We start from the raw sequence: 27,882 nt of genomic DNA on the forward strand, positions 1-27,882 counted from the left end.
ACCAAGTGCTGAGCATAGCTCCTCTAGCCATTCACTCACACACTCAACAAGCACCTACTGGATGTTTACCATGGGCCAGATGTAGGTTTGGGTGCTGGGTAACAGACAAGAATGCCTGCTTGTAGGCCTTCCATTCTAATGGGGGGAAGAGACAGAAAATGCTGGAGAAAACAACGCAAGGGAGGGAAGACAAACAATGCAGGGGTATGCCAGTGGCCAGAAAAGCCCACGCCAAAGAAATACCTGGGCAAACGCCTGAAATAGATGAGGGAGCAAATGCGGTCACTGAGCAGAGAGGGCTTTATAGAAACAGCAGGAAAGTGCAGACATTCTGAAGTGGGTGCATGGTGGGATAGGAGGCCAGGGTACCTGGAAGAGAGGTGAGGTCAAGGACTAGAAGAGTAGAATGACCCTTCCAGGTAATTTTAAGGACTTGACATTTACCCTGATAGAAAGCTGCTAAAATATAACATGACGTGATTAGAATTTCTAGGGTAGCACATTATTATCATTGATACCTGTAGCTCAAGAGTTTATCTTTTTATTCAACCAGATTTAAGGATAAAAAATGAATAAGACTGAGATGGAAGGCTACAGAGCAAAACGTTGGTTGCCAAAAAGTAGAGGGAGAGGGGCATGAGGAGTGATTGTATAACAACTGTATTAGCTTTACATTCAACTCCAAATCCAAACATGTCTATGATCTTAGCAATGGATATAAATTTGCTCATGCTCTTCTCTGAAAACTCCACAAGTACCTTTTGAAGAATTCAAGCAACCTAAAACATTTTTGCTTTTGGATGAAATTGTACTAGAATTTCTGGGTGAGCATATGTTACTGACTGGACTGGTAGCTCAGGAGTTCATCCATGCATTCAACCAGACTGGAGGATAAAAGAAAGGAAGGAGACATACAGCAGGAAATTCAAGGATAGAGAAAAGAACCGAATATAAACATGCATGGAAAGTAGGCAGGACACACAGAAAGATCTCAGAAAACAAGGACACTAAACCAAGACCTTAGGCTTGGTGGGGACAGAGTGAAGTGAGTCCCTCTGGCTAAAAGGATGTTGCATGCAGAGGAAACAGCTTGAAGATGCTGAAATATGACAGCAGTTTCTGCAGTATCCAAGAGGTCCAGGAGGGCGAGAAAAGGGTCATGCCATAGCTAAAAATCAGCATTGGCCTAATCATAGGAGTCTAAGTGGGCTATGCTAAGAAAGTAACTTTTATCTGAGGGTAACAGAAAACATTTGGAGAGTTTTAAGGCTAACACTCTGAAAGACTAATTCTGTCTGTAACGTGAAGGGATTGGATAGGCATCAGGGTGAAGAGGAGAAGGTGGGAGAAAAAGAATTCAAATTCCTTAGAAAAGAATTCCTAATTTCTTAGTTTAGGAAAGGATCTAGTCTAAGGCAAAGGCAATGGGGGTGAAAAGAAGGATGAAAAATATGCAGGTCACACACTGCAAGAGTTCAGTAAGTAAACTACGCGTCAGGACAGAGGTATCACCATTTTGAAGATGCAGGTTTCCCTCAGCTGGAGGTGGGGAATGAATGTTGATTTTTTTGATGTATGAGTTTAAGATCTCTGTGAAATTCAAATATTTATTCAGAAACAGCTGAGTAAATGGGAAATCAGGTGACTTTTCAGGAAGATGTTTGCGCTGGAGATTTAAATTTGAGTCCCAGCAGCGAAAGTGTTGACACTGTATGGGGGGCAATATTTACAAAAAAAGAAAAGTGACCAGAAAAGGACCTCCGGGGACGCCAACATTCATTCCCCAGTGAGTGGTTCGCGCCGCGGTGCGCGACGAGCGCACGTGGACGCTGGGAAGCGTCAGTGGGCGGACAAGCTGAAAACGAAGCAGGGACAGCAGAGGTACTTCTCATGAAAGTTAAAGGAGGACGTGTTCAGAGAATAGTCGCGAGTTGGAATGCTACGGTCCCGACCTGGCGGCCAGGCGGGACACGCGGCGGGGTGCTGGCAAGGCGTGAGAGCCGGAGCCAGCCCCGCAGGGTGCCCTGACAGGGAACGGAGCCGACGCGAAGCCCACCGGCCGCCCGCCGGCCTACCTGAGCTCCTCGGCCGAATACATCCCGAAGGAAACGCCCTGCAGCCGCCGCCAGGGCGTGTGCCTGGAGCCCGACATCCTTGCCAGCGCAAGGCCCGGGGTACCTCAACGGACTCCCTCACAGCCTCAGGTCCGCAGCCATGCTGCGGTTCTTACTGCGCATGCGCGGACGCGCCCTCCGGAGCCCGCGCGGACGACACCACTCCCGCTGCGGGGGAGGACAAGCAGAATGGCTTCGGATTCCGACTCCCATTTTTACCTTGAAAACAGCCAAAAAGACGCGAGACGTTGAGGTACTACTTTAATAAATTCCTCGGAGGCCAGTGAGGCTCTCTGACTCCGCTCTGTAGACGGCCTCCCAGCCGAGCGTGCACGCGCCCCCCTTCCCGGTGGCGCTTCCTGCTTCCCAGGCCCGGGTCGGAGGCGCGCTTTCCCAGCACGCTCTGCGAGGCGGCGGAATGGCGGCGGCGGCGGCTTCTGCGCGCTGTCTGAGCGTCCGCGGCGCCCTTCGTCTGCCTCTGCGGGGTCGGTGGGCGGGTGTGTGTGAGCCGGGACACGGCTGCAGGTGAGAGCATTGCGGGGTATCCACGAGCGAGGCCTGGATCAAGCTGGCCCGGCTTCCCCGGGGGCTGCGGGGTCGGCGGCACTGATGGCGAGCGCATGCGCGAGCTCGGTGGCTCGCCGTCGGCTCTTTGCAATCCCGCGGCCAGCACCTGCGCGGAGCAGGGGACTGCTGGCGTGGATGGCCGCGCAGTGGGGGACTGCTGCCAGCCCCCGGAGTTAGGAAGTCGCCGCCCCGCCGCAGTTCAGCCGCGGCGCGAGAATCCCGAGCACTCGTAGACGTTCCCGAGTGAGGAAGCCGTCGGCGGCGACCACGTGCGCTGCACCGCCGCGGGACCTCGACGAGGAAATCATCCGCCTTTATAAAAACGGAAAAGCCCCAAATGCCTGATCACGTAACGTTTCGGTCCTGGAGCAGGGCTGAGACATGCCCCTGTCCACGTAACCGCTGAGCTCAGTACACAGGTGGCTTGTAGAAATGAGAGGCCGTCCCGAGGGGCGAGAACCCGAGGGAGGCCTGCTTGCTTTACCTGGTGGCTGATGCAAGGGATTGAATTAGGACCTCACGCTCGACCGCGGAGCTGCCCCACCCCAGCCCAAGAAAAGCCTGATGTTAGATTCGATATTTGCATTTTCCCAGGTTGGATAATAGACAGATTTTCTGATGAGTGGATTGTAACTAATTAGAACCATCGGAAAAAATTCTGCGGAATAAATGGGATTTGTAACTTACCATGTGTGTTTTACATGTCCTTTCCTCAATTACCCTCAAAAAGGAGGAGTCACCTCTACTGGTGTTGCAGAACCCTCCGCGATTCAATCCTAGCGCTTGTTTTCCTGCTCTTGCCTAGAGTTGACATTCTTATGTCTGTTTTCTTTGCCTGACACAGCACCTGCCTTTAGCATTGATGGTCAAGGCAATACTGATCTCTCGTTCAGAAACGGTGTGGTTGGGAAAAAAAAATAATCCTTTTCTGAAACATCCTTAGCATAGACAGGTAATATTTTAAAATGATGCCTGAGACAGACACTCAAAGAGGAAGTTTTTGTTTTTTTTTTAATATGTTATCCCAGCTTACTTATCTAGGTAGTTTGGATGCTGTTTAAGAAGGGAATATTCAAAGCTGGGCCACGTGGCACAAGCCTGCAGCACATGAGGCTGAGGCAGGGGGATCATGGTTTTGAGACCAGCATGGGCAACTTAAACCCTGTCTCAAAGTTTAAAACAAAATGAAAGGAGTCGAGTAGTAGCTCTGTGGTAGAGAGCCCTGGTTTCAATCCCCAGTATGAAAAAACCCACAGGATAATATCAGCTGTGCATACTGTCTATGTGGTGTTGATTAATTTCTTAGTATGTTAATAAAGTAGAAATATAGTTATCCCGAATGAGACATTTGAAAATTGAATCAAGCATCAGTGATTCTGTATTTGGGGTAAATAACAATTTCTGAGTCTCTGGGAAGCTGTCAGCAGTTCCAAGTCTAAATTATGTCTCATGTATTTAGTATGTTCTTGGTTGTTGAAGAAAGTGGGGTATAAGGTCATTGGTGATCTTAGCTTTGCCATGATAGATTGCTACAAAGAGGTAGGCCTGTTTATAAGGGCAAGATCACAAAATTGTTCCTCTTAACCTCAAAGTATTCTGAGTCCCCAGAGTTAAAGTACCTTGTATCTTAAACCAGCTGCTTAGATTGTTTAGTGCTATTAAAAATTTCTCTTTTCTAATTTTTTATGATGAAATTTCTTGGTTCAAAAATTCTGACTGTTTTGTGTCTGTATCTTGTACTCATTCTCTAGTAATAGTGCCACATGCTGATTAGGCCATGTCTTCTTGGCATACATTGACTTATACATAGAGTTATCCAGTCTGTTGGATCCATGGTAACTGGAAAATTTGGGCTCAAAATGCACATAAGTGAGGGTAAGCTGATTGATTGACGAGCATTAGCTTTCAGGTTTTTATTTGTTTGCAGATTTTATTCTGAGAGTGCAGCCCTACCAAAGGATGAAGGAACTGGTGTAACAGGTATGTTTAAGAAAACTATTGAAGTAGTTCCAATTTTTAATCCACATGTTGTATTTTGTTGTAGTTATAATAGTAGGAAACTGATTCATTTTTTTCTTCTCATTAAGGAATTGAACAAGTAGTCATTCCAAAGAAGAAAACTTGGTAAGTATTCAAATTGTTGTTCATTCCATAAGTGATTGTGTGCTTAGTGTGAGTGGATATGAGGGTCAGTTTAGGAGTGGTGATGTGGAGTGCTAAGGGAGTAGCCAGAGGGGAGAGACCTGGGAGTGTGAAGGTCAGACAGGAAGATGGGTGGAGAGCGAAGAATGAGATTGACTTAGACATTCAGAGACCTTCTGAACTGTCTGAGCTAGTGTGTACGGAGCAGTGGTTAATCAGGAGTTTCAATATTAGATCAATCTCTTTTTTTTTTAAGTGAGTTCTCTCTCACATGATTGGGAAACCAGACAGAAGTTAGCTCTTTTATTCACTGGGTAGATCCTTAAACAGATTGCCTTGTGTCGCTTACACAGCAATTGTTGAATATGTAAGAACTAAAACTTCTCAGTACTGCTTGTTGTAATATGATTTTGTTGAATACACTTAAAGGTCCCTCAAAAAGCCAAGTCTTAGAATTCTGATTGTAACTTAAAGACTCAGGTTCATTTAAAAAAAAAAAAAGGCTTTGTTAAATTACAAAAGCAAGCAAGGTCATGGTCAAAAGAGGAATGGAGTGAAAGCTCTAACATGCAAAAAGGAAACAGAATCACTGACAGTCCCACATCGCTCAACTTCCTGCCAGAGTGAAGTGTGAATAACCATAGTGCCCACCTAAGGGGTTAAAAGGGCATTGCAAACAGTGCCTGTTGCAGAGATGGCTGTTTCCAGTGTTGCAGTGTGGTCTTTTTTTATATAAGCTGAGCGTGTGACTTTAGAATTGAACTGTTAGATGTAATTTTTATACTCGGCCTTTAATTTTTAGCAGCCATGTAGTATTTCATCATACAGATACACTAAAGTTCAATTCTGTCTTCCCTGGACCGAAAATCAGAACCAAGAGAAGAATGTAGTTATCCACAAATGAGACAGTCCCCCGAGGGCATTAAAGTCCAAAGCCCTTGACCCATTTTACCTCTGGCCCGAGGAGTGACCTGCAGGAAGTCCAGAACAGGGAGCTTTCAGAGGGTGTGCTGCGACCTTGCTGAGTCACCTTCACATGTTTCACCCAGTAGTCCTGTCAGTGTGGAACATGCACACAGTTAGAGGGATGTGGAATGTGATATCCAGAGTGGGCATGTTGTGCTCATTGCTTTGGTTTCTTTTGACAATGTAGACATTTACCAGTGTCTTCGAATGGGTGGAGTCATCTTATTGGCATCAGAATCACCTAGGGATTTTGCTAAAAATGCATATTCCTGCCAGTAGTTCTTATGGATCATAAAGTATGTGGCCCACAGATACAGAGGCCAGCAAGGCAGGGGCATGTGATTGTGATGCACCTAGTGGTCGGAGTCCAGGCCAGCCTGGGGAGAAGGTGCCAATAGAACAGGGAAATGAGGAAGCTAATACTGGTCAGCAGACGAAGGCCAGGTTTTGTGTTTTCCAAGTTGGAAATGATTTTTATGTTTTCATACAGTTGGGAAAATCAAAAGAAGACAAGGTAACATAAAAATTACATGAGATTCAAATTCGTGTTACATGTTTTGGGCAGCACAATCTCACTTATTTACATATTGTCTGGCTGCTTTTATGCCACACTGGCAGAGCTGAGTAGTTTAGACAGTACCCTTTGGCTCCCAAAGCCCCAAATCTGTATTCTGTCGCTTTACCAAAAGAGTGCTTCGTCCCTGCTAGAGCCTCTGACTTCCAGGTCAGGACTCCATGTTTTTAGGACAAATTCCTGTTGCCTGATTGTAGAGATGAGGCATTTTAAGGCTCTGATTTCCCAGATAACAAAAGTGCCGAGAAGACTTTGATACATTGTTGAGAGTAATGGTGAGTGTTTGTATGTGAATATGATGCAATAAAGGCAGTGTTCTGAACGGGTTAATCTGAACTGGGCACTTACTTTAGAGAGAGTGGGAGCCAATTATGATCAGTGCATAGGCAACTGGACTCATTGAAGAAATGTAAATTAAAACCTATTAGATTAGCAAGGAGAGGATGTAGAGAGATGAGAGCTACATATATTTATTGACGGACCAGAAAATTGGAATGACTGGAGGGAAATTTTTTGAGTCAAAATTTTTAAATGTGAACACTGATTGGCAAGAAGTACACTTGCATATATACCCAGAGATGTGAGGGAACATATTCTCCATACCTGGGAATAGTAGCAAATGGAGACAACCTGCATGCCCATCAATGACTAAGTGAATAGTAAAAATGGTCATCATATAATGTGACATTTAAAGGAATTAATTAGATCTGTTATGCCGGGAATAGTACATTCGAACTTTTATAACGTGTAAAGTGACATGATTTTTCTTTTATGGATATATGTCTGTGTAAAAGTACCTATGAAAATCCTGGGATTATACCAGCCTCGTGGATGAGATCTTAAGGTGATACCAGGCACTTTAGGTTCTTGTAAACCTAGATTACTTTTCAAAGATAATATGTTCGTTGTGATGACTTCTAAAAACAACCCTTTTTAAAAAGAACTAGTGGTAATCCGTGAGTTTTTTCACTGCCATCTGTTAGTACGTTATGAAGAGACTCAGTTATGCCAGTGTAGGGTTTAGTTAAGGAATCCTGAGCGCTGAGAGAGTGTTTCTTTATCATGTGCTGGAATTATATACATGTGACTTAAAAATTGATAGAAAATTCAGTGGATGTTATGTGCATCAGGGGATTAATATAAATTTTTTATTTAGTACTAGGGATTGAATCCAAGGGCTCTTAACCACTGAGCCACATCCGCAGCCCTGTTTTGCATTTTATTTAGAGACAGGGTCTCACTAAGTTGCTTAAGTCCTCACTAAATTGCTGAGGCTGGTTTTGAACTTATGATCCTTCTGTCTCAGCCTCCCAGGCTACTGGGATTACAGGCGTGTGCCATCACACTTGGCTCTATTATTCTTTGGTCTCTGGTGACTTATGTTCTTATGAATGTTAGGTCAAACTTTAATTAGAAACAGTACTTCTGGTTTGTTAAATTTATTGTAATTCTCTTGGAAATGGACCACATTAAATCTAACACAGGAGTTAAAAATAGAATTGAAACCAAATTATGTCATTTGTCTTTGATGCCAGTTAAGCCTTTTCCAATAGCTGAGTGACAGGTGCCCAGGACGCTGTCCTGCAGTTCTCCTGTGGGGTTGTGTGTGGTGGAGAGCTGCCCCACGCTGGGAGGCACATTGGAGTCCTCTGGGAGTCCAGTGAGGAGGCACAGGCCATCCTCTGTGTATCTGGGGGCTGTGACTCCATAGCTGCAGGTGGAGCCTGTGGTTTCTTCTCGTGGCCTGAGGAAGAGCCACTGTTGGCAGTAAGACAAGGGTGTCCACACAGCTGCAACCCAGATGCACAGGGAGGGAGTAAGAGGAAGTCAGCAAGTGGTGTGAGGAGGCGAGAGTGCACATCGCTCGCTCTGGGTGGGTACAGACAGTGAGGAGGGCATGTGCTGACCACCTGCAGGCAGAACAAGAGGACCTGGCCCTGTCTTCTAGCTTGCAATCTTGAGCGGGAGGTACGGTCGCCAGGCCAGGCCTGAGCTGTTACAGGTAACTGCCTGATCGCTCCTTCCCATCGTGTCAGGAGTCCAACTAGGGTCAATCTGTGATTCTTTTCCTAGGGATAAAGTGGCTGTTCTTCAGGCGCTTGCATCCACAGTCAACAGGGTAAGTGGGACTTCTTGGTTTTAACGTGGCTGTTAACACATTTGATCTTCATTATTCAGAATTAAAGTATTGCAAATCCATGAAGTTTATTTAAAATTAATCCAGTCTTTTCATTTGAAAAGTGGGAAAACTTAAGGCCATTAAAGTGATTGGCCAGGCTGTTTCCTATGTTAAAATCTTCACTTAGCTCCACGCCCTTTGTTTCTGACTGTCGTGTTTTTCCATCATACCAAGGATTGTTTTAAGGTGCTGGGACTTGAACACAGGGCCTTGTGCATGCTGGGCAAGTATACTGCTGAACTGTACCTCCAGCTCCACACCAGTGGGTTAGAATCACTGGTCGACCTTGTTGAAATGCCTGTGTCTGAGGGATGGTGCCTTGGTGACCATAGATGTGGTCCCTGTGCCAGCTTGGAGAACTAGTGCCCCTGCCACGAGGCTGCAGCTTGGCAGTGAGTAGCAGAACCAGATGAAAGGAGCTTTGCTGAGGTGGGGCTTTCACAATGCTGCAGAAACCTAGTGCAGGAGGAGGAGAAAGAAACCTGCCTCCAGGTCCCAGGAAGAGCCCCTTCCCTTAAGGGCCTCAGGCCCTGGAGGCCCTTAGGCACAGAGGAGAGCTGCCAAATATAAATTGAGCTTTCACTGTGAACAGAGCCCTAAGGCCCCAGTAGGATGAGCCTAGGAGGACAGTAGAGGAGGGATTGTGCTGCTGTTTCTAAGTGGGGACCTTAGTGCTGGAGGGCAGCTTTGACAAGTATAGAGCCTTGGGACACTGCTGTGCACAGCTCAGAGGGCCCAGTGGTTTCTTGCATTTGGTGGAGGGAACTGTGCAGGAAATCGTGTTCCACAGAGTGGGTGCAGAACTTTGTAAAGCAGAGGATCCTTCAGTGGTCCCAGTGACAGTGCACTCGCACCTTAACAGTGGCCTGGGTTTGGGCCATTATCTGCGTTGAGGTGTGCATAATTTTACGCAACTCTTGCAGAGCCAATGGGACAGTATAGGTGTCGATGTGTGTGGCTTCTGTCTCTGGATGTGTGTATTTTAATGTGTACCCACGTGTATATGTTCCTGCATATGAGTATATATTAAGACTTCTTGTGCAGAACTTGTGATCACTGATGAGACCTCTCCCAACCCAGGGTGCTGTGCCACTGAGCTATACTCCTAGATCTGTTTAATTTTTGAGAGAGGCTCTCGCTCAGTTGCCCTGGCTGGTCTGGAACTTGCAGGCCTCCTGCCTCAGCTTCCTGAGTCCCTGGAATTACAAATGTGTGCCACAACACCCTGCTGGGAGGTCTTAACGGTCTAGCTGGAAGAGTGCCTGTGTCTTTTCCTCAGGACCCCACGGCCGTCCCCTACACATTTCAAGATGACCCTTACCTTATACCAACGTCCTCTGTGGAGTCGGTGAGTGTGTTCATGCAACTTTTCTGATGCCGTTTTTTTATTTTACTGGTTTGTGTATAAGAGTACATACATAATTCAGTTATAGAAACCTTTGAAAAGTTTGTAGATGCTGATAAATTGGTGGACTTTATAAATCTTTAACTACTTTTATCAAAAAGAATTTGATTTTTTTCTCTGGAGAGTTTTGGCTTGGTTTTTTATGTTAGGACTTTTTCACACGGAGCGGATGATTCGGTGAGGCTGTGTTGTTTTTGTACACGTCAAGATGTGCTGCACGGGGCCTGAAGTCGGGCCCACTCAGTAGAGTGTGGGAGGCCCTGCAATTGGGGTTCTCACTGGGAGTCCGTGTATTGTGGCTTCCTTTCTTGTGGAGGGAGAATAATTCTTGCTCAGAATTTACCTTTGAACTTATTTGAGTCTAAATTACATGCAAATTCCAATTTGTATCTAAATCTTTTTTTATACAGCGTTCATTTTTATTGGCGAAGAAGTCTGGGGAGAATGCAGCAAAGTTTATTATTAATTCACATCCCAAATATTTCCAGAAGGACATAGCTGAACCTCATATACTGGTAAGGAGGGTGGTGCCTTTTTCACGTAACACTATATAAATGTGACTTAGACCAAGTGTGGTGGCCAGTGACAGCTCTTGGTCCTCAATATGTGAGTGAAAGCTTTACTCACTGTTCAGTGCCTTTTGCATGCGTTTGCTCTTCATCCTGCTGTCTCTCTGTTTGGACTTCTGTGACGCCTCACTCTGGGGTCTTCCCTCTGTGCTGCTCCTCGGTCTCTGCACTGCTCAGGCATGGGTGTACCAGGCTCTGCGTGCTGGTCACCACCTCCTACCCATCTGCCCTGTGATGGTCGCCACCTCCCACCTGTCTGCCCTGCGTGATGGTCACCACCTCCCTCCTGTGTGCTCTGCTGCATCAGCAGCTCTTGCATTTCACTTGGCCTCTTGCACATCCAGCCCCGACCCCTGTGCTTGGAACTTCCTGTTTCCTACAGCCTCTCTGTCCTTTAGCCCCGTGGTGAGCGTTTATGCAGCGCCTGCTGTGTGCTGGGTCGTGTGCTCTGCATCAGCACATGGAGAGCAAAGCTGGTGCACCTTTCCGCGAGCGGAAAGCTAATCTGGAGAGTCATCTTGTCTCCTCTCACGTCACCCTGCTGCCCAGAACTCAGACCTAAGGATAGCCTGCCCATCTCATGCTGTGACTCCCAGTGACAGATTAGGAAGCCAGTGTGATTGTGAAAATGTTACAGTCCTGAGCTAGGACAGTGGCAGCCGTGGAGTGACCACTTGTTGGCCCGCCCTTTCCTCTTTGTCTTTGACTGACAGTTACTTTCCAGTTACTTAACTGACAGTTACTTTTCCTGTGACAGTTACTTGGTTCAGCTCTGGAGCCACTCTTGTGTGAAGCCTTCCAAGGGTCCCCTACTTGTGTGTGGTGGGCAGTAACATTCACATTATATTGTATTTTGTTTGTTTTTTTGCCAGTGCTGGGGATTGAACTAGGGCCTTGTGCAAACTTTCTGCCTCTGAGCTGCATCCTCGGCCCTGTCATGATTTCTGTATCTGCTTCCTTCATTAGACTGGGAGGGTAGAATGCCTTTCTTTCATCTCTGTGTCCATGAAGCCCACCTGAGTGTCTGGGATAAAGTAGTACCCATTCTACAGAACTGGAATCAATTAGTCAATAAGTGAAGCCAGTATTCCTTGGTTGTATTGAATGTGTAGAAGAAAAACCATTCAGGATGAAGGTTCTCTGCCTGAGGGAACTAGATGTCCTCTGACATCTTTAACCAAGCTTGGGCCTGGAGGAGGAAGAAGGTCTTGGCAGGGAAAATGTAGTCAGTCAGCCTGAAGCCGGGAGTTTAGTTGGAAGCAGGGGTCTTCCTGAACGGTTACATTAGGGTGTTTTTAAATCTTAGGGTAGGCCATGCTGAGTAGTCTGTTTTGGAGTGGAGAAAAGGTTTTGTGTCTGTCCTTGGTGGTTTCTAGTTGGGTTTCCTAGTGAGGCGTGCATGTTAGGAGCTGGCTGATATCTGGTGCAGGAAAGTGCATGGGGCTCTAAGGTTTTGCCTGTGGGTAGACATCTTGTGTGGCTGTCCTGTCCCGTTTGCCTCCTATTGTAATGTCCACCATCTTGTCTTCCCAGTGTTTAATGCCAGAGTACTTTGAGCCTCAGATCGAAGATGTAAGCGAAGCTGCCCTGAAGGAACGGATAAAGCTCAAGAAAGTGAAGGCGGCTGTGGACATGTTTGATCAGCTCTTGCAAGCAGGTGACGCAGTTGGGTTAAAGCTGCTCTGGGAACAGAGATTGCAGTGGCATGAGCCAGTTAATGTTGAGTGAAGGGTAGGGGCTCTGTGCCTTCTGTTGGATGGCTGTGTCGATTCCGTTTGCATAGTTAACAAACCATGTTTGACATTCTGCTCTGGCTGCACAGGAAGGTAGAGTTTCAGCCCTGTTGATTTGTTGTGCCCTTGTACTGTGGCACTGTGGAGAAGTGATATAGCCGTTCTTAGTGTCCACCTCTAACCTGAGATCCGAACGTACTGAATTGAGTTTTCCTGGACCCTTTGTATTTGGAAGGCAGGACCACACACAGTTGACAAATACTCCAAAAAGAAAGCACACTAAGCTGGGATTGGGGACTTTGATATTGGTGCTAGCTCTAACTGAATTATCTGTGACCTAGAAAAAGTCACTCATTTCCTCAGGGCCTCTAGGTTACAATCAATCCTGTGCACTCTTGAGTTAGATCTGATGGGCCTCCAGGAAGACACAACTGGAGAGCATGACTGAGGAGCTCTGCAAGTCATCCCCGTCAGCTGGCAAGAGTTATGGTTTTGGAATCTGAAGCATAAAAATCCAGTAAGCATGGAAGAGATGGAAAATGAGCTGAAATTAGCCAGTACACATTTGAACACAAGAAACATCTGCATAATGCTGTGTGCCAGTCTTATTGTGTGGCCTACTAACACCAGGTGTGCAGCAGACAGTGACTCTGTGAGCAGCACCTGCCAAGAGCCTGATCAGAGTTCTTGGTGTTAAGGCTCCTCTCTTTCTAGTTTCACCCCCACTGCATGGGTGTGTGCAGATATTCACTGAGCATCCTATAAAGACAGTTTGTCAGAACCATAGCTCAGTAATAGCCAGTGCATCAGGGAGGAACTGTAGAAAACTTTGTTATCAAACACTTAGTATGTGCCAGATATTCTGCTAGGCCTCCCACGTACCTAATCCTGTGGCACCTTGTGAGCTGGAGTGTCCTATGGTAACTTTATAAAGGAAACTGCCTCAAAAGCCATGTCCCAGGGTTTCATAGTGCTGAGACTGAGGGTCGCTCCGTAGCCTGCACCCGCCTCTTCTGCAGTTTGCATTTTTCAGTTTCCTAGTGGGCAGTTTTACAATTTTTAGTGTATTTTGTTAGAAGCTTGAGTTGCCTTTTTTTTTTTTTTTAAATAATTTGTGTTAGTTGTAGGTGGACACGATAACCTTTATTTTATTTTTATGTGGTGCTTAGAATCGAACCCACCACCTCATATGCTGAGCCACAACTTCGGCCCTTGAGTTGCTTTATTATCTCTCATCTTTTCTCTGTCCTTTCTCCCTTTTGGGGGGGGCGAGGAGGTAGGGGATGTACCAGGTATTGAACCCAGGGGCACTCCACCACTGAGCCACATCTCCAGCCTTGCTTTGTATTTTATTCAGAGACGTGGTCTCACTGAATTGCATAGCTCTTTGCTTTTGCTAAGGCTGGCTTTGAACTTGCGATCCTCCTGCCTCAGCCTCCCGAGTCGCTGGGATTACAGGTGTTCAGCACCACACCCAGTCTCTCCCTTTTTAATGAGTGCCAAAATAGGAGCATAACATTTTCACAAGTTTTTTTTTTTTAATGTTTATTTTTCTGTAGGACTTACTTATGGAAGATTAATTTTTTAAAAAATATTTATTTTTAAGCTTTAGGTGGACACAATATTTTTGCTTTACATTTATGTGGGTGCTGAGGATTGAACCCAGTGCCTTGTGCATGCTAGGTGAGCGCTCTACCACTGAGCCACAACCCTAGCCCTTCACAACAGTTTTTAAAAGACTGATCTAATTAGGCAGTTATGCTCGTATTTCTGGGCCAGTGGTTTGGTGGAGGGATGTGTGTGTGTGTGTGTTTTCACATGGGTCTGGGCCAGGGTAACTAGCAGTAATTGGCAGTGTTCTGTAGGAAATGATTGTTAAAGCCATGAGATAGCATCTCTAAGTATGTAAGTACATGAAGTAACTGGGCTCAAGCTAAGCCTTCCTCTTGTATTTTAATCTTTTATGTTAGACTTTGAGGGTAGTTGGGATTTTGTTGCTCTCTTATCAGTCTAGGTGTTTGAGTCCATGCATATTCAGAAATTGGTAAGGTGGGATATATTAAGTATGTATCCGAAAGCACACTAACAGAAATAAGAAGAGAGTTCTTTTTTTGTTGTTGTTTTTTGTTTGTTTGTTTTTTGTGGTGCTGAGGATTGAACCCAGGGCCTTATACATGTGAGGCAAGCACTCTACCAACTGAGCTATATCCCCAGCCCTAAGTAGAGAGTTCTAATGTGCGGGTTTCAGTTTTTGGGTGTCTGAAGGTTTCTTTCCCTTCTATTCTCCTACCCACAGGAACTACTGTATCCCTTGAAGCAACCAACAGTCTCTTGGATTTACTGTGTTACTATGGTGACCAAGAACCTCCAGCTGATTTTTATTTTCAACAAACTGAGAAGTCAGAAGAATTGGTAATGGCTTTTTGCCTTGTTTTTTATTCTTTTTAAAGTTCTTTCTTGAAATTAGATGGGTTCCCATGCCACGTGTAAGTGTGGTTGTACGAGGTTTGTACTGAGGCATGGCATGGTTTGGTATTTATCATAAAATGGCTTTGATACAAAGTGGAAGGAGAGCTGGGTGCTGTGGTGCACACTTGTAATTTCAGCTATTGAGGGCTGAGGCAAGAGGATCACAGTTGGAGGTCAGGCTCAGCAACTTTGCAGGCATTGTCTTAACACAGAATAAAAAGGGCTGGGGCTGTAGCTCAGTAGTAGAGCACTTTGTCCAGCTTGGGTAAGACCCTGGGTTTAGTTCCCAGTATGGTGGGAGGGGGCGTACGATTATTTTAACCCTAGCCACCTTCTTTGAAAATTTTGTGTTCACCTACTACATATTCAGGCAAAGCTCTGACCCGAAATGCCCTTCTGTCAGTTACGGTGCCAGCATGATGTCTGGTGGTCAGGGAAAGCCTGTGTGGCGCTGGCACCCTCCGGCATGCACGTGTGGAAGAGCAGGGAGAAAGGCACTGGGCCTGTGTGCAGGGTTGCTTGGGTGGATTTGTACGTAGCCTCTCAACCCACAGGTTTCTCTTCTGGAAGTCGATTCCAAGGAACCCTCTGTATCAAGTAAGCAGAAGCAAGGCTGGCCTTGTTCTTGTGGTCTTTATACCCATAATTGCTGAGGTACTGAACGTAATCCACATCCGTCCACTAGTGTGTGCTGAACTCTTTGAGGGGGTAGGTGGGTGTGAGTCATCTTAAGACCACTCATGCATGGCTGAGTGTGGATAGAGTCACTATCTAAGTGGGACAGTGTGTACAGCAAGGTACAGGCAAGCATCCCTAGTCTCAAATCCCTAACCCAAGTTTTTGAAGGCAAATGCTCCAAAATCTGAACTTTCTGAGTGCCACTAGTGGAAAATCCACACAGGACTACTTGGAGTCATCTCAGGTACTAGAAATAAATATTACATAAAATCACCTTCACTGTTTAGTGTCTAAGATGTGGATGAAACACAAATGAATTTCATGTTTAGACTTGGACCATTCCCAAGCTATCTCGTTATATACATGCACGTATTTCGAAATGCAAAAGATCTTAAATTTGAAGGACTTTTGGTCCCCAGGATCTTGAACAAAGGGATGTTCAACCTGTGTTTTTGTGAAAGTGCTTCTCTCTGAGCGCTGGGCTTGCCTGCAGTGGGCGTGGGTCATTCGTCAGCATAACTGTTCTGCAGTGCAGGACACAGGGTAGTGCGCGAGTCCTTCTGGCCTCCTAGTGTCCCCTTGTCCAGCCCAGGCAGCGCTGGGCAGTGTGGCGCCAGGAGGCATCGACATCTGTTGGCCCTGGTGCTGGGTTTGGGTCTGTGTCTTCGCTGGCTTGTGCCCTGATGGGGAACCAGGTGTGGCCTCTGAGACGCAGGCTGTGCTCTGGCGTGCGGTTCCAGCTCTGTCTTGTCTGGGCCCTTCAGGGCCTGGGCTTTTCCTCCTTCTCTGGAGCCAACTTGTTCTTCCTCTGTCCTCTGCTGATGCTTGTCTGGGCACAAGCATTTGGTGGGTTTCTCTTGCCTCCTCCTGGATCTGTTTTTCCTTTTTTTCCTGAGTCCCTGCTGCCTTTTCAGTGGTGAGCCTGGGAGAGTGCTTTCTGTGGTCTAACCTTTTATTTCTGTTGATGCTTCATTGCAGGAGCAGGCCACGGAGGAAAATAACAAAAGAGCCAGTGTGAAGGCTGCTCATCAGGCTGGAGTCACTTGGAAGTAGGTTACACAGAATTGGAACCCTGTATTGTAGCTTCTCTGGGTGGGTGGGATGTGCCCCAGCACCCCCAGGAGGATGTGATCTGCTGCCGCTGTGAGGTTCAGAGTCCTGTGCATGTGACAGAGACCCTTGTCTCTCCCAAGGGCGTTACCTTCAGCCTGCAGCACAGACCGTTCAGGCAGTGCTCATCGTCTTGGTTTCCCCATTTAGCTCAGTGTGGCCATCACCTACTTTGGTTCCTGTGGGGGTCTCATTACTAGTGCTACTTTGGATTAAGTATCCCTAATTCTGAAAGATTTGAAGCTTTTATTTACTAAAAATGCAGATGCTAGAATATGGTGCCAAATTAGGCCTTCCAACCAAGTAGTTGTGTCCACAGTTCTGAAGGACTGTGCGTAACACTTGACTGCATTTGAGAGCATACACAAACCTGGAGGTGTGGCCGTCTGGAAAGGGAAAGTGTGTTGACATCAGACTCCCTGCGGGAGGGATGAGTCTGGAAGAGGATGGGGCAGATTTCTTAGGTTGTGATGATTAGGAATGCTGAAGAGCATGGCGTTTGGGGTCTGGGCTCGCGTCCTGGGGTAATTTGTATTAAGTGCTCTCTCTCTTTCTAATAAAGGGAGAGGGGACGTGCATTTGCTAGACGATGACGGGATCTGAGCAGCTGTTGTCAGTGGTTCCCCTGGGAGTTTCTGGGGTGGGGGCTGCTGCACCACGCGCCCTGTTGCAGGCTGGCCTTTATGTCTGCAGAGCCCTGGGTGGCTTACTCAAGGTCCTTGAGACCAGGGCACCGTGTCTCCCACTCTGGGTGTTGGGACCATTTGATTTGAGACTGCGCCTGCGGTGCCTGGGCTTGTAGACCCGCAGTGCCTGCCGCAGCTGGGCATGGGCTGCCCTGCGCTCTGGCTCCTGTTTGTTTTCCTGTCTCTAGAGCCAGAAACAACGCCGAGAGGATCTTCGCGCTAATGCCGGAGAAGACTGCACGTTCCTACTGCACCATGATCCGAGGAATGGTGAAGGTACTTGGTTTTATTTATTTATGTTCCTTTGTAAAGTCCACTGGGTCGGGTTTCTTATCCTCAGAGCTACAGGTTGCTTATCCCTGTGCAGAGGGCTTGGGACCAGGAGTAAGCATTTGGAATGTTTGCATCTGTCCATGATGGCTGGGCTTTGCGGCTATTGAGGTTCCAGATGCAGTGCTCAGCCTGTGCTGATGTTTTGGGTCAGGTTGTCACGGGGGCTGTCCTCTGCTTCATGGGGTGTTTTAGCCTCTGCCCACTGGACATGGTGGTGTGATCCTCCCTCACCCTCAGACTTGACACCTCAGTCTCCAGGCAGAGCCTGGGGAAGGGGCTGCTCTGGTGCTCCCTGCTACACTGCCACCTGGAACAGTAGGGGGCGCAGGCCTCTGATGGAGCAGCTGATGACCCTTCTCCTTCCCTCCGCTTCCAGCACCGGGCATACACACAGGCATTGGACTTATACACCGAGTTACTGAACAGCAGGCTCCGAGGTGAGCTGGACAGCTCTTCCTGACCCTCTCCTCTCCTTCTCCTCTCCTAAGAGCCCTTGGGAAGTCCTTGGGTCTGGCCTCAGTCATGGGCCTGCCTTTTGCCTTCCTCTGTGGCTGTGGTCCAGAGGTCCAGTTATGTGGGTATGTAGATTAGCCCAGGGACACGCTGGAGACCACTGATGAGAGGAGAGCCTCAGCCCCAGGTGTTGTTTTTCTGGTTTTCTTTTCCAGCTGATGTTCACACCTTCAACGCGTTGATTGAAGCGAGAGCCTTGATGGCCAACGAGAAGTTTGAGGAGAAGTGGAACGGCATGCTGGTAAGGAGGGTGGGTCGCCTCGGCCCACACCACCCCGTGCTCGCTGCCCTCGGCTGACGTTCTGTACTAGAGCGTGCAGCAGGCGTTCAGGACACCCCTGTCACTGCCTCACGTCAGTATTGTTGCTGTTGTGTTGTGTGTTGTGAAGTTCCTGTCGGATGAGTTGCCTATGATCATTGGCCTGCTTCAGACACAGCCAGAACACTAAATTTCTCTCTCCTTTTGTCATTGACACCCTTTGTACGACGTTCATTACAAATTGTCCACCCAGGCTTAAGAACTACTTCATGCTTCTGATTCACCTAGGAGCTGCTGAAACACATGTCTGTGCAGAAAGTCAAACCAAACCTGCAGACTTTTAACACCCTTCTGAAATGCCTCCGGAGGTTTCATGCCTTCGGGAGAATGCCCGCCTTGCAGACCTTGCGTGAGATGAAGGCCATTGGAATAGGTGAGGGCGCGTTTGGAGTCCTCCCTGAGGGCCAGAGACTGAGCAGAGGCGATCTGTGCGTTCTGGTGCAGGCTGCGTGCTGTGAGGGGTTTCTTCCCAACCTGGGCGTACTCAGTTGGCCCTTCAGAGCCCTGGGGTCGAGGAGGCCTTGATCCTCTGAGGGTCTGGTTCTGGGGTTTGATCCTCTGGGCCATTTCCCCGTGGATTCTCAAGGACAACCAAAGTACTTTCATCTTGGTGTCCTTTAGAGCAAATTAAGGTACGGTTTTATAGCTCTCGGTTCTGAGGATAGTTGATTACTGTTGGTTAGCTTTAAATTGCATGACAGACATTTTCCTATGACAAGGGGTTGAACCTACATGCTGCTGGTGTGGCGTGTTCAGAAGGGGCTTGTGGAAGGGTGCTCGGGCATCACTTTGCACCATTTTGTCCTGCTACTCACGGGGAGTCTGCTTGGTGAGGTGTTAGAGAGGGGCTGCCGTCTCGGGTTTTTCCACCTCTGCGATACTGAGACAGCGGGCAGGGTCCCTCAGCATTCACATCCCTTCAGCATGCTGCAGTGAGCTATATTTTGAACAGCTGTGTTTTTACTTCCATTTCTTATTGTTTCCATCCACCTGGTGTTTTGAGAACCCTCGCTTGCAACATACCACCACATCATTCAGATGTTCTACCAACCAGGTATGTATGATAATCTTACGTTTGTGTGATTAGTTGTTGCAGATTACCTTCTGTACATGTGAAGTGAGATTAGAGAGTTCACAAATTAACCCCTGTAGCCTGAGCGAGAAGCTCTTCTTAAGGTGGTCACCTTGTTGTGATGTGAGATGTGAGCTCGGAGCTGGAGGGCAGGTTTACATTGTACTCGTGTTGTTGGAATGGAAAGAGGGTGGACAGAGGGTTTCAGTCTGGAGTTCCTTTTGGTCTCTAGAACTGTGTGTACAAAAGACAGTAGCCACATGTGGCTGGTTAATTAAAAGAAAGGAAAATTTAAAGTTTTGGTGCCAGAGGGCTCAGCAGTCCTGTGTACGCCATTCTCAGTGATTGTGTTTGTAGCCTTTGGGAGGACCTCATGCTCCCTTTGTCACCTGCATTAGGTCAGTTCCTATGGGAGCTGTGCGTGTGAGGCACTTGGAACACCAGGTTGAATTTCAGCTCTCTCATTTAGTTACCACCCCTGTAGAAAGGGACAGGGTGACAAGTGACAGCAAGAGGGTGGTGATGGTGTCTTGTCCCATGCTTCGAAGGCACATCGCAGGCACTGAGGAATCTTTAGGTTCTTACTCCCTTGTCCCCAGCCTGAGAAGGAGCCCTTGAGTTCAGAAGTGACAGCTGAAGCCATTCCTTCCTGTGGTAGGTCTTATGAAACAGCAGAAGGAACCTCGTTCTCTGCCTTGGAGGGCCAATTTTGCAAAGTGTTCACCCCCATCTATAGGCAAGGGGTTTTTTGTCTTTAAGAAAAAACCAAACATGGGGCTGAGGCTGGGGCTCAGTGGTACTGCGCTTGCCTAGCACATGTGAGGCACTGGGTTCAATCATCAGACCATGTAAAAATAAATAAATTAAAGGTATTTTGTCCATCTACCACTAAAAAGATAAAAACAAATATGCAGCTGGTTTATTTTGGTGACAGATGAAAGTTTCCATGATAACTGTGACCTCTAGAATTCTACTCAGCCCTGATCAGACCACTGTGAAGCCAGTGCTCTGAGCCCAAAGGCTGTTTCTCTTCTCTACCATCATGCACGACTTGGCCTGTTGCTCACCTGAGTCCAGGTTGTTTGTATTTCCTAAATGGACAGCTGTGGCCGTGGTGGGCGTGGGAGTATTGATTGGTCTTATATACATCAGTTGGCTTTCTGCATTAGTAATTCGTAGACTTACCCAAGGGAGAGAGCCCGAAGTAACAAGAAATACACTTAAAATGCAATACGTGTAACTAGTAGAAAGGAATGTTAGCAAATGGCCACATGCTTCAGGAAAACATAGCAAGATAGCCCTGCACTTATTACTGGTATTTTAATTAGGTGTGGAGAGGTAGGGAATGTAGGGAATTATCTGACCAGAAATGCTGTAGGTGAATTTTTTGACCTGTTAATAGTGAGCTCATGTGATCCATTTCTTGTGCAGTTGACCTTTTCTAAGCACTTTGGTTTGGTGAGGGGTATGTTATGCACAGGGATTTGCTCCCCTCCAATGAATATCCGAGCTGCTTGAGAAGAGGCTGAGACAGAAAGCCAAAGGCTAGGGCTGGAACTTGTGGACAAAGGCTGACTTGGGTCTTAGGAGCACTATGCTCTGTAGGGGCAGTGGTTGGTTCCTGTAGCAGGCGTTTGGCCAGGTCCGAGGCTCAGTGCAGGAAGGAGGCAGCCCTTTTGTACAGGCTGCTGTGAGCTGGGGGTGGTGCAGGAAGTGGATTTGGTGAACCTCTTCGCTTTCTTGTTCTGTAGGGAGCTCTGCAAAAGCACCGTCCCTCATCATCTATGACATAGTGAATGAATTAGCAGGAAAGGCTTTTTCTCCGAAGGACCTTGATGACGGTATGTATAGAAATCGCTGATTTTCCCTCTTGGCCGCTGGCAGCTCTTGATGCTGGTTGGCCTTGGCAAGGGCAGGGTTTGGGTGGTGACATCTGAGAAGGCCGGCTGTATACTTCCCATCATTTTTTTTCTGTTAACTTTACCTGGCACACAACCTACTTAGTTGTCAGAAGTTTTATTAATGTTACTGACTTGAAAATACATTTTATTCCTTGTAACCAAAGTTCCCGTGGACTTTTTCAGATATGTTCTTTCAGTCGGCCATGAGTGTCGTGAGTACCAGTCTTTGCTTAGCTTCATTTTCCCAGTTTTAACTGACCTAACTGGAGGGCGGGGCTCTCCCTGGCCAGACAGGTCTTGGCATGTCTTCACTTCTGTTTTTCCTCTTTCTCCAAAGTTTATACTTTAAGTCACATGGTGCCTCTGTTCATATGAGCTTTTGGAGTATTTTATGTTTGCCTCTGAGTTAACCTTTTAAGTTGGTAAAAATTGATTTTTATTTTGGTCTCATTTTGTCATGTTAATCAGGGGAAATTTCATGTGGCTTTAGTGTGAATGGGGTGCAGCCTGCTTCCCAGGGATGCTTGTGTTGCCGTTTAGTGGCTGTCCTGGTTTTGCCTCTGGGTGCTCAAGTGTGTGTGTGCTCACACCCTGTTCCCTGACGGTGTGTGTGTTGACAGTAGTGTTTCGCAGGAGAGAAGAGTTGTCACTCTCCTAGGTGGCTTTGGAGTTAGTTATTTTATGTGGGTTTTGCAAGTACAGTGGTGCTGGACTGAAGGCTCTCTGTGTTTCTTGTAGGATTTATTTCTAAAGGTAAATTGAATTATTTTAAATAAAATGCACAAAGCTTGGGATTTATTTTTCTCCCTATTTAACTTATTTGCTGTCAGTAAATTGATTCAATATAAGCATTTCTGAAGAGAGCTGTACTTTTCTTTCTGAGCCACTATTTGCCTTATAAAACATCAGTATTCTGCTTGCAAATTTTCAGTGCTCATCTCTCAAGGATCTAGAACTTGCTTATGAAGTACATGGCCTTTTAAATACGGGAGACAACCGGAAGTTCATTGGACCTGATCTTCGTCGGAATTTCTATTAGTAAGTGTAGGAAATGTGTTCTTTTTATTTATTTTTAATATTTATTTTTTTAGTTATATTTGGACACAGTACCTTTATTTTGTTTGTTTATTTTTATGTGGTGCTGAGGATCAAACCCAGGGCCTTGCACGTGCTAGGTGATCGCTCTACCTCTGAGCCACAATCCCAGACCGAGGAAATGGGTCCTTTAATTAGTAGATTTTGCAAGTGGGAGATTCTTGGCCCTGCATATCTCACCTCTGGTTTTAGGCAGCATGCCTATTATTTAATAGGTCGTGTTAATTGAGCACTTAGAAATTAAAGCAGTGCCTAAATTGCCAGATTTCAAAGTCTCAGGTGTGTATGCTTTGAGATTTTATTTTCTTTGTAACACTTTAAAATTTCTTCTCTTTTTCCTTAATGCCTTTTATATTTTTTAAAATTGTCGTAGTGGGAATTTCCTAAAGATTTCTTCCCAATACCTTGCTTTTATTTAAATTTCAAGATATTGAGGTTGGGGCTTAGTGGTAGAGTGCTTGCCTAGCATGTATGAAGCACTGGGTTCGATTCTCAACAACACATATAAATAAAGGTACTGGAGCTCAGAGAGCCTACATTATTGGGTTTGCTTTTAGGCAGATAAAAACATGAATTTAAGCCAGACATGGTGGACGCCTGCAATTCCAGCTACTCAGGAGGCCTAGGCAGGAGATGACAAGTTTGAGGCCAGCCTACACAACTTTGACATTGCTTCAGAGTAAAATTTAAAAGAAGAGCCGGGGATGGCCAGATGTGGCCCACGCCTGTGGTCCCTTCGGCTCGAGAGGCTGAGGCAGCGAGGTCACAGGGTCAAAGCCAGCCTCAGCAACTTCGCAAGGCACAAAGCAACTCAGCAAGACCTTGTCTTAAAAGGCCAGGATGTGGCTTAGTGATTAAGCACCTTTGGGTTTAATCCCTGGTACCAAAAATAAATAAATATATAAACAAGCAAGTGTGGGGATGCAGCTTGGTGTGCATGCTTGTCCACTGTCCGTGAGGCCCTGGGTTCAATCCCTATACCATTAAAAAATACCATCCCACAACTCTGGGGACGTGAACCTAAGGGGCAGCCTGCTGTCATGTGGGGACTGTTTTCTTGTGCCCAGACCCTCCACACACTGCTTTCAGTATCTGCTTGCCAAGACCTGGAGTGCATGGACAAGGCAGCTAGGAATGGCCAGGTGTTGACAGGGCAGCCGTGTGTCACACTGGTGTGCATGCTGAAAACTGCCCAGCCTTCATCGCGTAACTCTGCTCTGACTTCACTGATCATGACCTTGTGGTTAGATGTAGAGATTTTAGACTAAACATACTTCTTTTCTCCATTACAGTTCCAAGTTTTTCGGTCTGCTTTGTCTAATGGAACACATCGATGTCACCTTGAAGTGGTACAAGGACCTGGTACCTTCAGTAAGATGGCTTATCACTGTCCTGTCCTTGCAGATGGACCTGTGGGTGTCTCCACTGATCAGTGCTTTAAAATTGTATCTGTGTTCCTCTTCATTAGGTCTTCTTTCCCCATTCCCAAGTGCTGATAGGTCTTCTGCAAGCATTGGATGTGGCCAATCGGCTAGAAGTGATTCCTCAGATTTGGAAAGGTCAGTGTTGGCTTTGTGTCGAGGCGGTTCCTACTTCAGTGGCCTGTGTTTTGATTGAGATGCTAACATTATTGTTAGGGATAGAAACTTCCATTTTGGCTGAATCGAAAACATTCCTTGATGTCTGTTTCGAGGTCACCTGCTATGTTTCCTATCGTTTAAGGAAAGTGCAGCTGTGTTGAGTAGCCTATGTTCATCCCCTGGTGAGGGGAGCAGGCCCAGGCTTGTGTCACTGTTTTACTGTGACCTGGTGAGGGCCATGCTCTTCCCAGGCCGACTCTAAGTCCATGCCTGTCACTCTGGCTCCTCTGCGTCCCTGTCTCTCAGCCGTGTGTGTGAGCCTGATCTCCTCCCGTGCAAGTCAGCGGCAGGCTGAGACTGGGACATCCGTCCCTTTGCCTTGGGCGAGCACCATGTTAGTATGAAGCCGGTTTTTCTCTACCTTGGTTTTGTGTGAGAAACCGCGGCCGCAATCCTGCTCTGCTCCGCTCCTTCACTATGTCTGGGGGAGCCCTGGAGGTCCCCGGTGCTGTGGGACAGCAGCTCATGAGGTGCTGGTGGCACCAGGAGGGCATGGTTGCTGTGCTGAGCACTGGCTGAGACGTGGGGTTTGGCCCTCACTGCTCTTCTGGGGGCCACTCGGGTCTCTGGGACTCTAGGGGCCACTCTAGGACTCTGGGGTCACTCTGGTCTTCTGGGACTCTGGGGCCCACTCTGGGACTCTGGGGTAACTCTGGTCTTCTGGGACTTTGGGGCCACTCTGGTCTTGGGCCACTCTGAGGTCACTCTGGGATTCTGGGGGCCACTCTGATCTTGTGGGACTCTGGAGGCCACTCTGGTCTTCTGGGACTCTGGGGTCATTCTGGTTTTCTGGGACTCTGGGGTAAACCTGGAATAGGTGACGTCAGCAGCTTATTGTTTTTACCCCCACAGGATAAAAGTGGGAGCTGAAGGGGACAAAGGCCAGCCAGAAGCTGCTTGGGTGGTCACTCTCATGTTTCTTTCTGTTCTTAAGACAGTAAAGAATATGGCCACACTTACCGCAGCAACCTGAGAGAGGAGATCCTGATGCTCATGGCAAGGGATAAGCACCCTGCGGAGGTAAGTAGGACTCAGCTGCAGCTTCATCACCCTTACAGTACACGGGCACCAGCCGCCTTGACCTCTGTGCTGAGGTCCCTTGGGAGTGTTCTGCCACCCAAACCCAGGTTTGGGTTAAGATGCATGTAAATATACTGCTGTTAGTAGAGTCCCTTCCTGAAGTCACTGTCCCTTCTGGCCTATAGCATACAGTGGGGGTGTCTTGTCCATCAGTGTCCTGACAGTGAACAGCAGCCTGCTTTAGCGAGAGAATGCATGGTGGACTTTGAGCAATATGGTTGATCAAATGATTGAGGACAGGCTCTTTATCTTTTTACTGTCACTTCTTATGTGCCGTTCATGCAGCAAGGTCAGCTGATAGAACACATGGCTCAGAGACCTTTGGTGGTTCTCTGCTTTTCCTGAACTTAAATTCCCCGGGGGACCAGGTGGGCATTTCTGCTGACTCTCAGCCTTTCAGCTCCAGGCGGCATTTGCTGACTGCGCTGCCGACATCAGATCCACCTATGAGAGCCAGGAAGCCAGGCAGACTGCTCCCGAGTGGCCCGCCACTCCCCTCAACTGTGTGGCCATCCTCCTTTTACGGGCCAGGAGGACCCAGGAAGCCTGGTGAGTACCCAGCCTCGGGCGAGTGTGAAGAACACTTATCCTACCAGGCCAAACCTGAATGCGGGAGTTTGGGATGGGAACTTAGAGGTTCCAGGTTAAAAATCAGAGTTTTGGAACACCAACATGCACGGTGAATATTCGAGAAGAGGGCATGGTTCAGATGGGCCAAGAACTCTCTTTCCTACCTGGCTTTTCTGCTTTCTGGGTCTGTGGGCTTGGAAATGGAAAAAAGTGGTCAGATACGTTCATTTTGGAAAATGCCTTGGTCACTTGGGTTATTGACATATTACCTGCAAGCACTTTGCCTGCACTGTCCTCTACCTCAGCATGTGGGCTGTATGTGGGACTGGTGGGAAGGCATGTGCTGCGTGCCCTGGCCGTGTGTTTGTCAGCACCGCCTCATGCTGGCTCAGTGTCCAATGGTGTCCCTTCCTTCAGTAACAGGAAAGTCGGCAGAAGGCTCCACGTAGGGTAGCTACAGGCAGGCAGAGCTGCCAAGTTTGTGTTGGGTTCAGAGGTGGTCAGTTCTCAGGTTCAGGAAGCAAGGGTGGCCCCTGTGCCTGCCTCCTGACTTGAACATGGAACCGCCATTCCAGAGTATGGTGGTTACCTGTGTGACTCAGATGGGTGGCTTCTCTGCCACACGCCTGTCTCTGGGGATGGAGACGTGCGTTTCCTATGTTGGCTGGTGCGGCAAGCTGCAGGCTGTGATGATTGGCGCAGGGGTACGGACCTCAGCTGAGTCATGGGAGCTGAGTGTGTGTGTCTGCCTCCATCCTGCACGTGGCAGGCTGGTGGCGGCACCTACACGAGACTGCGCGATCTGAGCCTGCTCTGCACCACCCTGGAGGAAAGCTGTTCTCTGCAGAAGGACGTGGCACCAGCAGTTTCTGACACCGGTCACGTCCAGACCTCCTGAGGAACTGACCATGTGGAGTGTGGGTTGGGGCGGTTCTGAAAGATGGGCAGGGCAGGCGCTGGCCCTCTGCCTCCTGCTGCTCTGCTGGTCACAGTGTCTGGTCTCTTTTTGCACAGGAGGATGCTGGGGCTTTTCAGGAAACACAATAAGATCCCTAGGTGAGTGGACGGGCAGGCCTGGCTGACCTGAGCTAGAGCCAGCCATGCGGGCTTGGCTGGGGCCAGTCGTGGGGCCCACAATTTGGGCGCTGGGCACGTGGAGGGCGTGACCCTGGAGGGCGCTGCGCCTTCATGCCTCAGAAAGCCTCCATCCCTGAGTTCAGTACCTAGCACTGCAGGGTCAGCGGTCATGTGTGTGTCTTGTTTGCCTTCATAGAAACGAGCTGCTGCGTGAGTTCATGGACAGTGCGAAAGAGTCCAGCAGCCCTGCCCAGGCCCTCGAGGTCGTGAAGCTGGCGAGTGCCTTCAGCCTGCCCATCTGTGAGGAGCTCACCCAGAGGTTGATGGCAGACTTTGCAATCAGCGCAGAACAGAAGTGAGTGGGGCCTGAGGGAGCAGCCCTTGTCCTCTGCGTGGAGAGGGCACAGCTCCCTCTTTCCTGAGGTCAGGGAGGCCTGCAGGCAGGGCTGGGCTTCTCCTACCCCGTGGTGTGCACTGAGGGGCAACTGCAGGTGCCTGCTGACTGGGACCGTGGAATCCACCGGGCGCCCGTCACAGGTACACTGCAGCAGCACCTCGCCTCTCCCCACAGGGAAGCCCTGGGCCGCCTGGCTGCTCTGAGCAGCGACAGCGACGGTGACAGCAGTGACAGTGACAGCAGCGACAGGGACAGCAGTGATGGTGACAGTAGCAAGGGCAGGTGAAAGTGAGTTGGCCTTGGCCACGCTGCCAGAGCGTTCACAGTGGCCCGAGAAAGCAGGATGTGGACGTGCGGCGCGGTTGACATGCTGCTGCACTGGCTGAAGGAGTGACCCCCAGCTGCCACCCTCCCAGCTCCCTCAATGCCAAACCTGACCCCTGCGCTCCGGATGCTGGGACTTCCTGGGTCTCGGGGATAGTCTGGAGCTTTGCATGCAGTACGTCACGTCATTTTGGCTTCGTTAACCTGGAAATGACCATTTTAGGTTGTGCAGTGGTGTGCATATCTGTCATCCCAGCTGCTGGGGAGACTGAGGCGGGAAGAGCGGGTCGAGCACCCCTGGGTTCAGTCCCCCAGCACGAGGGCAGGCAATTTTGGGGGGGGGGGGCAAAGTAAACCCAGCGATTGGTA

General features: G+C 48.0%; 2 protein-coding genes and 1 non-coding gene across 4 annotated transcripts in view; 2 read left to right on the forward strand and 1 right to left on the reverse strand.

Moving 5' to 3' along the window:
- The window catches only part of Polr1a (RNA polymerase I subunit A), a 61,466-nt gene extending 59,233 nt beyond the window's left edge, over positions 1 to 2,233 (reverse strand). The window contains exon 1 of one of the 2 annotated variants that reach the window (XM_046455988.2): positions 2,076 to 2,233. In XM_046455988.2, the coding sequence (XP_046311944.1) occupies positions 2,076 to 2,152 (77 nt within the window). In that variant the 5' untranslated portion in view covers positions 2,153 to 2,233. The remainder of the gene's footprint in view (positions 1 to 2,075) is intronic. The other variant, XM_058583025.1, reaches the window with a different exon arrangement.
- Positions 2,234 to 2,497: 264 nt separating this feature from the next.
- Positions 2,498 to 27,882, forward strand: Ptcd3 (pentatricopeptide repeat domain 3). The gene is made up of 24 exons (XM_046455989.2): positions 2,498 to 2,639; positions 4,609 to 4,661; positions 4,769 to 4,805; positions 8,437 to 8,482; positions 9,822 to 9,890; positions 10,358 to 10,462; positions 12,050 to 12,173; positions 14,546 to 14,661; positions 16,375 to 16,445; positions 17,381 to 17,468; positions 17,902 to 17,962; positions 18,194 to 18,279; positions 18,586 to 18,730; positions 19,361 to 19,411; positions 21,181 to 21,270; positions 21,514 to 21,542; positions 22,262 to 22,368; positions 23,718 to 23,796; positions 23,894 to 23,984; positions 25,000 to 25,085; positions 25,546 to 25,694; positions 26,730 to 26,771; positions 26,989 to 27,147; positions 27,364 to 27,882. The coding sequence occupies exons 1-24, from the start codon at positions 2,533 to 2,535 to the stop codon at positions 27,473 to 27,475; spliced, it is 2,103 nt and encodes a 700-aa protein (XP_046311945.1). The 5' UTR covers positions 2,498 to 2,532; the 3' UTR covers positions 27,476 to 27,882.
- On the forward strand, positions 26,396 to 26,526 carry LOC124100464 (small nucleolar RNA SNORD94). Its single transcript, XR_006854304.1, has one exon. It is a non-coding gene; the product is annotated as a small nucleolar RNA SNORD94 (small nucleolar RNA).

The sequence above is a fragment of the Marmota monax genome, unplaced genomic scaffold (genome assembly GCF_021218885.2).
Source record: "Marmota monax isolate L192 unplaced genomic scaffold, Marmota_monax_Labrador192_F-V1.1 WCK01_AAM20220418_F8-fsc00238, whole genome shotgun sequence".
NCBI classification, from domain to species: Eukaryota; Metazoa; Chordata; class Mammalia; order Rodentia; family Sciuridae; genus Marmota; species Marmota monax.

Coding starts and splice junctions, on each gene's coding strand:
- Ptcd3 (XM_046455989.2), top strand. CDS start 2,533: ATGGCGGCGGCGGCGGCTTCTGCGCGCTGTCTGAGCGTCCGCGGCGCC. Junction 10,463..12,049: donor TAGCTGAACCTCATATACTG/GTAAGGAGGGTG, acceptor TTGTCTTCCCAG/TGTTTAATGCCAGAGTACTT. Junction 12,174..14,545: donor TGATCAGCTCTTGCAAGCAG/GTGACGCAGTTG, acceptor TCCTACCCACAG/GAACTACTGTATCCCTTGAA.